Source organism: Abramis brama (assembly GCF_963993115.1).
Source record: "Abramis brama genome assembly, chromosome: 15".
NCBI classification, from domain to species: domain Eukaryota; kingdom Metazoa; phylum Chordata; class Actinopteri; order Cypriniformes; family Leuciscidae; genus Abramis; species Abramis brama.
In genome coordinates this window covers 31,324,396-31,337,390 of record NC_139977.1, presented here as the reverse complement: position 1 = coordinate 31,337,390, position 12,995 = coordinate 31,324,396, and the positions used below count along the sequence as shown (strand labels likewise).

The 12,995-nt window shown below is 38.1% G+C and overlaps 1 protein-coding gene across 2 annotated transcripts in view; it reads right to left on the bottom strand.

Moving 5' to 3' along the window:
• Positions 1 to 383: 383 nt before the first annotated feature.
• Positions 384 to 12,995, bottom strand: part of zbtb7c (zinc finger and BTB domain containing 7C) — a 29,303-nt gene continuing 16,691 nt past the window's right edge. For both annotated transcript variants that reach the window (XM_084136891.1, XM_084136892.1), the window contains exons 2-3: positions 5,942 to 7,253; positions 384 to 2,853 (exon numbers count right to left, since the gene is read on the bottom strand). In XM_084136891.1, the coding sequence (XP_083993017.1) occupies positions 2,310 to 2,853; positions 5,942 to 7,239 (1,842 nt within the window). In that variant the 5' untranslated portion in view covers positions 7,240 to 7,253 and the 3' untranslated portion in view covers positions 384 to 2,309. The remainder of the gene's footprint in view (positions 2,854 to 5,941; positions 7,254 to 12,995) is intronic.

Genomic DNA, 12,995 nt, shown 5'->3' with positions numbered 1-12,995 from the left:
CGCAGTTAGAGCGTGTGGGTTTAGATTACTCACAGAGATGGTTAATTGTGCCAGAGAGGGCTGTCAGTCGGATCCTCACCGCCTTGTGTCATAACAAACTACCACATGCTATGATTTCAGAGTAATTTTAGGTTGAGGTAAGTTAGCCGTTAAAGAGCTGGTGCATCATCCAGAAAGCTGGACGTTTAGGAGGGAGAACAATTCATGGTCTTGAGTATAGCACTTAACGTTAAAATACTCTAAAGAGACGGTTAATGCACTTGACCTCACTGCGTTTCTCATCGCTGTGGATAAAAGCCTCTCTAAATGACCCAGTTCTGAAGTTCAGCGTTGGCCTTTGTCAGATTTCCAAGAAAGCAATGAGCACAAAAAGTGTTCTTTTTTATTTTATTTTTTTATTGTATTCCAGTTCTTGAATTAATTTGATTCCGTTTATCAGGGATTAATCTAATATACAAATAACACACACATTTATAAAAATTACTTTCACTGACATTGTCGTTGTACGGAGCCTCTAGAGGGACATGGTGGTGGAAAAAATATATTTCAATGATTTTGCAATCCTCCGAGAAACTTTGTGCAAAAGCATTGTAATATATTTCTTTCTCCCATCTAATTTTTTGTTCTTCACCACATCCTTTTAGGAGCTCCTTATTTCTGGGTTAAAGAGGAGTAAAGTGCATATCTCAGACATGTTCTGTGATATTCTTTTTGTATGTTTTTAAATCTTTAATAAAAAGCAATATATCGTTACCAATATTAAAACATCATCAAACAAATAGTGCAAGTAAGTTCCCACCAGTAGCCACAGAAGGGCTTCATATATATATATATATATATATATATATATATATGTATATATATATATATACACACACAACTCTTTAAGCACCTTCATTGTACATGGCCATTGAAACATCTTTGCATTTTGCACACCAAGATAAAAACATTTTAAATGCCTTGTCAAGTGCAGAGATATTAAATTGTCATGTCAATTCTCATCTTGAGTCCTTGTACGGTGGCTCTTGGGTTGTTAGACTGGTTTTAGAAGAAAGTCCTGAAGGGGAAAATCAGTGTGTGAGTTTGTATCTGTTAAAAACTTTTTATTTCAGAATTGTTTTGAGGGTTTGATGTCAGATATCGTATTCTGCTTTGACACACATTCTCTCTTGAAAAACACGCCCCCTCTTCAGATAAACCAGAACACAAACGTGTTAGTGTCTTACAAAACCTCTTAGTAAAATATAGCCAAGGCTTATTTAAATATGCATAAATAGCATGAAAATATTTTTGTTTCGGTTTAACCGATGATGCATTATTCTAGCCATTCAGATATGAAAGTTGTGGACATTTTCCCCCATTTTAGTTTCCTGTACCTCCAATCTCTTGATTCTTCATACGTGAAAAGAAAGACTGCTTTGCAAAAGAGGTGAAAACATTGGATTTCAAGTTTGTTCTTTAACAACACATCTTTGGATGTTTTACAATGTTCAGTATAGAAATACCTACGATAATTAACAATTCCACCATAGAACCTGAAAGCCATCTATACAAATTATTATTTTTAAATGTTGCAGACAAGAGCGTTCAGTTTAATCAGGGGTTGATTGAGATGCACAATATAAATAATTTCAATCCTGAAAGTTATTATGAGAAAAAATAGCTTGCATTATTTGCATATTACTGCAGATTGGTTTGACATCTTATTTTGGCTGTAAAAAAGGTTGTTTTTTTTTGTGCGTGTTAGAAATGCTTTCCAATTCCTGAGACTTTTTCTGATTAATCTGTCTTTGTGGTTTCTGTTGTAATTCTAAAAATGTAACCACTTTTGTATTTTGCATAGTGGATGTACAATGTGTAGGTTTGTAATTATTCCCTGTCTTCAGGATTTAGATTTACTGCAAACATTAGAGAACCATTGTCAGATAATGCAATGCAAAACATCAAAGCTTCTAGCTTATTTCAGCAGGACGTATTTTTCTTTCAGCATACCTGATTGTCAATTTTTTTGCATTCAATTTTCACATACTCCATTGCACTGAACAGTCTATGAGCATATCACCATTGTTAGCAAACGCTGAAGCATCAAAAACAGCTTTAACAAAAAAGCACATCCAAATCTAGTCATTTAAAAAGTTTTTAAAATCCCTGTCATCCCATTGGAAGCTGACTTATGAAACGAACGAACGAACGAAAAAAAAAAAGTAATTATTTTATTTTTAATATTACAGAGTCTGAACCCGAGACTTCTCCGAAGCGAGCAGCTGTTTCAAGCTGAGCCAATCAGAGCTCAGGAATTAACGGAAAAGTCACTTTGCGGCTTCGGGAATGGGCGGGGCTCGTTCCAGTCTCACGGCCCAGGGGTCAGAGGGCGCCGAATAAAAGGGCGGGTGGGGCAGAACGTCTTCCGTGGCCATAGCGAAAGCGAACACGCCCCGCTTCCTATTCACGTCCTCTGAGATGATCTTCCTGTCAGTCTCCCGGCTGTCGTCCACGTCCTCCATCGTTTTCCCTCCCGGAGGCTGCTGTTTCTCAGCCCGCTGAGCCAGCAGAGGGGCTTGGAGGGCGTTGGGATCCTGGGGGAAGAGGAAGTTGGTGGCCCGCCAGGCGGAGGGCTTTCGGCCCCGTCGCGGGCGCGAGACACGGCAGCTCTGACGCTTGATGTGCCGGTGCAGGTGGTCGGAGCGCGTGAAGCTCTTGTAGCAGTGCTCGCACTGGTACGGCCGAACGCCCGTGTGGATGCGCAAGTGGTTCTTCAGGTCGTAGTTGTGAACGAACTTGGAGTTGCAGTGCAGGCAGATGTAGGGCCTCTCGCCGGTGTGCTTGCGCATGTGAATCTTCAGTTTGTCTTGCCTGAAAAAGAGTAAGACGGAGATTAAGTTTGAGGTTATCTTGTATACTTGTAAGATGCACCAGGTATTTTTTCCCAAGGAGCACATGCAAAGTCAGAATTTTTTTTAAAAAGGGGTGAAAAAGTTGAAAAAAAACTTGAGGGGTGCAATGAAAATGTATCTAATAATGTGTTTTCTCTTAATAAAGGAATACAAGGATACATTTACAAGCAAAATTATTTATTATATAATATGTAAGTTATTAAAATACAAAAAAATACACTAGGTTTTTAAATATTTCCGTTTCAAACTTTATTTATTTAACAGTAATTATTGTTCAGATACTACTAAAGTCTATGTATTGAATAATATGTGTTAAATAATGCTCTTAACTCTTTCCCCACCATTGACGGGAATTTTCCAGCTTTCCGTGTTTTCACTGTTATACGGTTGGGGGCGCTATTACGAATCTTCTGAAAGAGTGACGAATCTCCTGATCAAAAACGCAGGCGAAAAGCAGCAGAAACAAGCAATAAAAGCATTGCTTATGCAAGTTGTAGTCTTTGAGAGAGAAAAAACACACATTTTTTTAGCTTTTTGTTCAAAATGTTGCTTTTTTTAATGAAATTTACTTACATTCAAGAGTTGATTAAAAAAAATAGAAGGCATAAAGCTAGAATAAAACGTTTTTGTTGTTGTTTAAAAGCAGAGTCTCTGTTCTTTCTTTTGATATATATATATATATTGTTAAAAATCTTATGGGGGCCATGAAAGTTTTGTGAAAATTATCAAAACCTTGGCGGTGGCTGGCAACTTTTAAAACAAACCTCTGGCGGGGAAAGAGTTAATCGTTCATTTCTGTGACGGAGGAGCTCAGACAGAAGCGTTTACGTTAAATTAAAATTTCAGATGCAGTTTATTGTGTAACCAGAATATCAATAATGAACTGTAAAATCAATTATGCATAATGTGTGAGTTTTCATTATAAAGAAGCCCGAAATGCGCCAGGACTCTTATCTTGAAATGTCGCTGGCGATAAAATATGCTCATCTGAAACGTATTACAATATAAGCACCATAAAGTAAACATTGTCATAATTCATCAACAGTAGATCACAAGCAATCTATTTATTTAATTCAATCATCACCTTTTGCATTTTAAAAATCACATTAGGCTTTACTGTGATTCCTGTTTTGTCCCTCACCAAATGTAAGACCTTTTAAAATAATTAGGATGTTTGTTATTCCATTTAAGAAGTTTTATAACATACATTCATACATCTGAGGGTTTTTTTTTTACTTTTTGAGGACCCGTGGGGATTTTTATCTATTTTTTAATCTTAAGATGATGATACACGGGGCAACTTTTTGAGCAATGTTGCCGTCAACGGGCAACCAGGCGAGACACAGGGCCCACGACCGATCTAAAGTATCCAGATAGAAATGTGTTGCCCATTTTCAATGGGAAAGTGCCAGGCAACATTGCTCAAAAAAATTCCCCCGTCAATCATCACCTTTACACTGTAAACACTCTTTTTCAAGCATCTTCGATTGAATATGCATGCAGGAAAACACACAAACAGGTGTACGCCTTCATACTTGAAAAGCATACAGTTGCAAGTTGCTCAACAGTCGCAGCCACAGAAGAACCTAAAAAACACGAAAACCGAAACACTCAGGATTTAGTGCTCCTGTTATGTGGTATCCAGATGAGTTATCCAGAAGCTAAAAACACTTTGTTTGATCTATTTCTCACTCTAGATCTCACTCATAGAAATGTAATTCCTTTACAGAGCGTTTGAGTCCAAAAGTGAAATGTAGGTCTTATATTAACATCACCACGCTTTGGCTTTTATTACAGTGTGGAAACCTCGTGCGGGCTTCGACCACAGTGATGCATAAAGTGTTTCACAGCAGGTTTGCCCTTATGATGCTGCTCTAGTTTTCATGTGCCATTTCATTGTTGTAATTCCGAAGCTTAGCTGTTCAGCTTCAAAGAGGCTATTTATTCTTGTAGACAGTCAAGTGTAATTTGTTTGAGGGAAAAAGTTACATGACAGCAAGTCAGAATTATTTCTCGTAAATCTGTCATTGTAAAACATTCTTTGCCTTTTTCAATTTGTCTGTTTCTTTTTAGTGAATGTTCACTTTAAAAGAGTTATTGCACTATATCTGATTGATTGATGTTAAAAACAGTCCTGAAATGTTAAGGGGGATAGTTCACCCAACTTTTTCATGCTCGTGTGGTTTCGAACGTTTTCAGATGAAGGAAAGTCATAGCGGTTTGGAACGACATGAGGGCGAGTAAATGACAAGTTTTTAGTTAAATTTGTGGGTGAACTATCACTTTAATGGTGTTGTTGCGCATTCACATTGTCTCCATTTCTTCCTATCATTCCCATCAACAATCACTATAAATAAAGGTGGCAAAAAAATAAAAATAATAAAAATCGCAAAAATAAAAATTAGTTAAAATGGTAAATAATAATTATAATACTTGGAAATGTATAGAAAATACAAAATACACCCACCATAATTCCCATTAACTTATTAATATAAATAAAACTGGCAAGTTTTTTTTATTGTAATTTAATAACAATTTAAATAAAATAAAACTAATAAAATTAAATGGTAAAAAATAATTATAATACTTAGAAGTGTATAAAAATATCACCATCATTCCCATCAACTTTCACTATTAAGTGTCAAAAGTTTAAATTTAATAATAAATGAAATAAAATACAATTATAAATAATACAAATAATAAAATTAAATGTTTAGTAATAATTGTAATTAGAAGTGTTTAGAAAAATACAAAATATACCCACCATAACTCACCCATCAACCTTCACTATAAATAAGTGGGAAAAGTTTTTAAATAGTAATAAGTTTTTTTTTTTTAAATAAACGTTAATTAAGTAAATGATACATAATAAAATTAACAATAATTTTAACAATTAGAAGTGTGTTGAAAAATACAAAGTATTTCTATACTTCTATTGGATAGTATCTTTAATTGTATTACATTTAATTATATTTAATAGTATCACTTCCTTTATCTTCTTTCATTGGCTCTCTTTCCTGAAGTTTGCGTCTCTTAACCCGACTCACCTGGTGAAGCGGACCTCGCAGATGGTGCACATGTAGGGCTTCTCCCCCGTGTGTGTTCGCATGTGTCTCGGCAGCTTTCCCGCTCCTTGAATCACCTTGTTGCAGATCGGGCACTGCTGTGACGCCTTGGGCTTCATCTTCCTCTCCTCCTCCAGCTGCCACGGAGGAAACAGTGTCCCGAGATGAGAGGCGGACAGAAAACTCAGGTAGGACCGCAAGTCCGCTCCCTCTTTGATCGGGCCGAGAGCGGGGTCAGAGGTTATGCCCAAACCTGGACTCATAAAGTCTTTGAGGAAGTCTCTGTGAAGGATAGGGTTTGTGGGTTCATCCTTTAACTCTTCTTTGATGACTTCTTTCTTGACTGCGAGGTCCAGAGGGCTGTTTTCCAGCGAAGCAGCGGGGAAAGGGTGTCGCGGCTCCAGAATCTGAGGATAGCCTGGGAATTCTGCAGCCCACATTGGAGGATAAAAGCCTGGGAGAAGAGGCGAGAATCCAGCTCCTCTTTCCAGGCCTGGCACTTTCGGATACAGCCCCTCTTGAAGTAAGGACTCTATGGAGAAATCCTTCAGCGCCCGGCCCTCCAATCCCTCCGGCCCTCTGGGTTTCCCAGCACTTGGAGTGTCCAGTTGGCGTCTTTGGGATTCTTGTCCATCCCGGTCCGGGTTCGGCAGCTCTTGTTGCGAGCTGCAGGGTGGGCTGTCCGTTCTCCTGTCCTCACAAACTTTTCGTCCCTCTTGGTTTTCCGCCACATCGCCTTGTGCGGACTTCTCACTATTGTCGTCCTCAAATTCTCCATCTTTCGAGTCAACCTCCTCCTCCATTTCCTCCTCTTCGTCCTCGTCTTCCTCATCATCCCCCTCAAACTCCTCTCCTTCTGCAGGCCCTTCTCCCCCTCCACCCGTGTCCATGATTTCCAAACACACGTTTATGATGCAGGGAATTTCCAGGAGCCTCGCGGCACTCAGGATCTCCTTGACGTTGGATGCGGTCACCGTCAGCGTCGACGTGTACGCGAACTCCAGGATGGCCGTCAGCGACTCCGGCGCCACGAAGTCCAGCTCGTAGATGGCGTGCGGGTTGGCGTCCCGACTGGAGCCGGTGGCCACCGTGAAGAGTTTTTTGAAGTACTGGCTGCAGGCGGCCAGGACTGATCGGTGGGTCCGGTACTCCTGATCCCTGACGACTAGGATGACGTCGCACAGAAGCCCGTCCCGCCGCTGCTCGTTGAGACTGCACAGGATATCATTGCTGTGGTTCGGGAAGGGGATTCCGATCAGATCCTCGTCTGTGTGCGCCATCTTCTCCGGGGAATCTGTGGACGGGTAAAAAGTGAAATTAAAACAGGGCTGGGCGCTAAATTGATATTGATATTTATCATAAAAAACTAATCAGGCTTATCAATAATGAGTACTTTTGAGTACATTTCGATACAATTAGATGCTAGAATGTCTGCTGATAGCTCTTCAATACAAACATAATAATACAGTGGTCGACATTTGAAGTGGTTCAAAACCTTTCATCAAAGTTATGCATGAATTTTGAACAATACCCGTTCTTGTTTTATGACAACTTTGATGAATTTTTTTGATCCACTTCAAATGTTGACTACTGTAGTTCAGTTTAATTTGACACTGAATGTACACTAAAAACTGGTGTAGGATTTTCACTTGGATATATAAATAATTACAAAGAAACAGCAAGTGACACTTTGAATTTAACGTGAAATTTTAAAGTAGAAAGACGGAAGTAGTATTTTCTCCAATAAACTATTTCAATAATCCAATAAAGTTTTATTTGCAACTTTGAAAAAATCTGTTGAAGTATTATTATTATTATGATTTAGGTATAACCAAGATATTTGTTCATCCATGTTTTAATTTATAGAGTATACAAGTTCTGTTGTGTTGCACCTTATTTGAATAATACAAATGCAGTATTTTGTTGTAAATTAATTGTTATATTTTCAATTGTTTACATTTTAAAAGATTGATTAAATCCATTTCATCAGACACCATTTTTGATGATACCTTTTTATTAAATCATAAAACAGAATCCAGAAAAAAAAAAAAATAGAAAACAGATTTCGTTCTAAATTAAAAGGTAGTTTACTCTAAGTTTACTTGTAACAAACATTCATTTTCAGACATGTGGAATGCATTTCCTTCCATGTTAATAGTATAAAATTATTAATATTGATATCAAATGATATGGAAAAAAAATATTGTGACGATATATTTGGCCATATTGCCCAGACCTACATTAAAATATTATTGATATACAATGAGATTTGAGTAAACACTGCTTGTTTTTGCAAAAGTGTGTAACTTGTGTGTGTGTGTGCACTTTGCGGTTAAAGAGGATGCGTCACATCATCAGATAATTAATTAGCTCCCATATAGCGTGCAAGGATCAAATCTCAGTTTCTCTCTGATTGCGATCAAACAGCAGCCCCACTGGCTTCTGCTTTTCATGACATATATTGAAAGCAGTGGCTATTTTGTTGTGTAGACCTTGACAGATAGGGAAATAAATCAGATCGTTTGCATTGTGAGAAAAGCTGACACTTATCTTTATCACGTTCGGAAAGAAAAGAAGACAAGACGACACAGGAAGGCAAAAGGGGTCAGGCTCTAGTTTCTGCTTTCCACGGGAAAAAAAGTGTCAGGGCATGAGTAAACGTAACCCACCACCTCCAGTTTTACTTGCGTCGCATGAGAGCTCTGATAATGGTGATACTTAATTGCAATTACTTTTGATTAATTAAAGGAGAACTCCGGTCAATTTTAACATAGTAATCAATTGTCGAGTTCATAGGTAACTAAACATATGCGCGTGAACTCGACAATCGATTACTATGGACTTCGACCGAAAAACAGGATGTAAATGCAGGTATGTGCGCTGGCTGAAATAGCATCATTTTTATTCATATCTTTCACATCTACTGCAGTCAGATTCACCGTGTTCACTCTGAAGGAATCACTCACATTGGCTGTGCACTTGTAATGACACATCAAGGATGTTAAGAGGCTAAAAGCAGGTTTAAAACTGGCCCCATTGAAGTCAACAGGGTGCAAATTTTAAAAAGAGGATAACACTGTGTAGTCAACACCGATTTTTGTCATTGTTCTCTGTATTGACAGCACTCCAAATTTACAAAAAAATGTTAAAATTGACCGGAGTTCTCCTTTAACAGGCATGCATTGTTGAATGTTTTTTTTTATATATATATATATATATATATATATATAATTATTATTATATTTTAGTCATGACTAGTTTAGAAGTGCATTTCTACTGTACAGTGTCCAACAATAATAAAGAATTTGCAAAGCTATATTTTTCGGACGGCGGATCTCCGTTCAGATGCTCTTAAACTACAGGCCTACATGAATGGAGCCCGAATTGTACCTGCGGATTCCCTGAAATGTTTACTGTGACTTTTTAAGAGGCATTTTGGCAGCATTGTCCTTCATTCATGGCTATGAATAGAGTTTAATCTCAGTGTGTCTCGTCCCCGTGGTCACGGCAGGCATGTGGATGGATGCTTTCATACATCCCGCCACCACCGAAAGCTGTCGACTGGCGTTTAATGGTCCAAAAACGGCTTCTGAGCCAAAGTAAATGAGCTACTGGTGTTTTCTGGATTTTTTTTTTCTTCTTCTCTTGTACATTGTCTGTCTTTATTCTCTATAACATTGAGCTCAGCACTTGCCAATCAGGATTTTAATGTCCCTTCTGCTGTTGCTAGGAGACAGATGCTATAATTACCGTTTGAACATATAGTCAAGTAACACGGAATGTATCTTTTAAATTGAGAGCCTTTTGTTTTAAACAATGTGACCTTTCAGGTAAATATAAATACAATATATATATAAATATAGATGCCACAAAAATAATTACTTTGGCCTGTATGAACCAACATGAAATTGGAAATGCAATAATGAATAATTATTATAGATATTGAAGAATATCACATATGTAATATGCCTTGAATTATTTATAATTGATTGTTTTGTTCTTTGCTAATTGTGTATAAATAACATTTTATTCTTTTGATGATTTTTAAGGGATAGTTCACCCAAAAGTGACAATTTTGTCATTACTCACCCTCATGTTGTTCCAAACCTGAATTAGTTTCTCTTTTCTGTTGAACAGAAAAGAAGATATTTTGAAGAATGTTGGTAAGCAGACAGTTGACATCTATAGTATTTTTTTTCCCTACTATTGAAGTCAATGGGTGCCATCGACTGTTTGATTACAATACCAACATTCTTTAAAATATCTTCTTTCATGTTCAACAGAAGAAAGAAACTCATACAGGTTTGGAACAGCTTGAGGGAGAGTAAATGATGACAATTTTTGGGTGAACTATCCCTTTAACCACATGTGTATAAATAACACAAACACTTTAAAAGGTTTAATTGCAGAAAGAAAATAAGAGAAAGACAGCGGAAGAGGGAAGGATGAAATCTCATGTCCCCAGAAGTTCCCTGACAGGTTGGGCAAAACTTAACAAAAAAAACCAAAAAACTCTGCCCCACCCTGGAAAATCCAGCCAAGTTAAATAGGCGTTCAGAGCTAAAAACAACAGTAGAGAGGGAGGGAAAAAAGAAGGAAGAGAGACACAGTGAGGTCTCCCACCCACCCTGGGAGCACATGCATTTCTCGTCTCCTCTTTTCTCAGTCCGGCCCTCCACACCTCCTCACTCACTCCCATAATTATAGTGTGTGTGTTTGAGGGTCGACTGGCCCCTCCACACACGCTTAACACTGACTAACTCCTTCAAACCTTGACAATTCACTCCTTCGCGTGTGCCGACGCATGCTGCCGTACCAGAGACTAGTTGCTCTAATTACTAATACTACATATATCGTACATCTATTGGAAAACCTTTTGTATCATTTGTCTAACTTCTCGCTAAATTTTGTCTGCAACTTTTCTGTTGTTTTCAATACTGACGTATACCCTTACATGCAACCTTTTGCATTTTTACCGTTGCACATTGAGCATGTTTATTAAGCCGTTGTCCTTGTTGGTTCCCACCGAGTTGACTGACCCACACACACCTCAGCGATAGATGCTATCTGAAATCCTGTCGAAACAGTTGATGTGGCACTGCTAGGAAAGAGCATGCTTTAGATTGATATCTGCGACTGGACCGCAGCTCAGTTTGTCCTCCAGACAGACAGAACTTCCTTATTTGCACTTTTTGTTTTAAAATGATTTGATCATTTGTACTCAATTGGAGTGTAGCCCTTGCGGTTTGCTTGTGATGTTTCTAACGATAAGGAAAGACAACGTAATTTTCCATTTTATCGTAATGTTCACATGCTGCCGACAACAAATTTCAGCTGTCAGGCGCTCATTATCGTTTCAGTAAATTCCATTTGTTTGACTGTTAATATTAGAAGTGCAGAATAGTGTAACCTAAGAAAACGTATTAAATGTCGTTCGAGCTTATTTATTCTCTCATTCATTAAATATAACTTAAATGAATATAACTTAAAATAACTTAGCCTCTGAACAATTTAAAATAACAGAATTATGATTATAAATAAAATAAATTCACTTTTCAGATGCTTATTAGCTGCATTTTGTTGCAAATCAAATGCCCCGCTTGAGGTTAAAGGATGTTTTTCAGAGATCATCTGAGGATCTGAAAAAAAATGTTCATTGTTTCTTAATCTACACAGTTTGTGGAAAGAGGTGAAGAACGTCTCATAAAATACCCTCACACAGTTCCTTCAGCCTGATAAAATACCACACACTCATTTCAGCACAGAGAAGCGTTTGTGATTTGAAAAAGATGCGTGCATGTGGACCAGTGTTTCCTGCACTGCTATTCAGGAGGAGCATTGCAAAAAAAGCTAGATGTGTTTCTTTGATATTGCGTCGTTGTCCTTGTTGTCAGCTTGCGAAAATGAACATGCAATGAGCACGTTTCAGTGCTGCTTGATTCACAAAATCATCCGTTTTAATGAATCGGTCTGATTTGAGCAGTTTTCAGTTTGAATTTGTCTGAAAGCTTATTAAATTATTAAAGTGATTAAAAAATGGTCATTTATAAGCTCAGTAAAGCCTGTGTGTAGAAATGAACGCATGCAGTGTGATTTAAGCATGATCAATAACCTTGTTTGCAGATATTTCCTATTTTCATTTTTACATGTTCATGAATTACTAGTTCTGAGTTCAACATCAATCACAATGTGTCATATCTCAAAACATAAATGACACTGTGAGTAAAAACCCAAACTACCCCCTCAGCTCTTTGATTGTTGAAAATAACACACACCTATGTTTGATGTTTGAACTAAATGCATAAGCACACGCAGGCGAACACCTGCTTTGATGATCGTCTTAACTGGGACAAAGACTGGCTTCAGAATTAATGTAGTGATTTTTCGTTAATGTATTCGTAAGCACCTTTTTTTAAAACACAGTTTTGGGGGTTAAATGCATGCATTCGGTGCACGACGGATGCCTCGTCTAACTTTGTGATGCAAAGATGACCAACTCTTGATATGGTAAAGTTACAACATCTCCTCCAAAAGTTAAAACAGTTCACATTTGTGAGAGATATTTCATCATGGCCTCTTTAGGGAGGCAGGGCTCGAGTCTAAGACAGGAGCGAGCGCGTGTCATGGTGCTCAGACTGCTGGTAAATTGGCTAAATCCAGCCGTGGGTTCGTGGGTCCTGAGGGAGATCATTTAGGGGCCTCACCTGCAGGGGCACCTGTAGGTTTTAGTCTATTAGTGCTTTGCTGAGACTCACGGCCCTGTTTACAGACACATCTGCCTCCCTCCCTCTCGTGCACTCTAGCAACGGCACACCAGTCGCCCAATAGAAGGCTGTGGATTTGAATACAGTTTCTCTCTGCCCTGTAGTGATTTGCATATAATACACAGCAAACTGTTTAATGGTGCTTTGCTTACTGTGAACCTGATATCCGTTTCAGTTGTGTCAGACATTTGCATGGTTTGTCATGTTTCCACAGTCTGATTAATTACTTTTGTGGTTGTGGAATTTGGTTTTGTCATTTGCAATTAATAGTA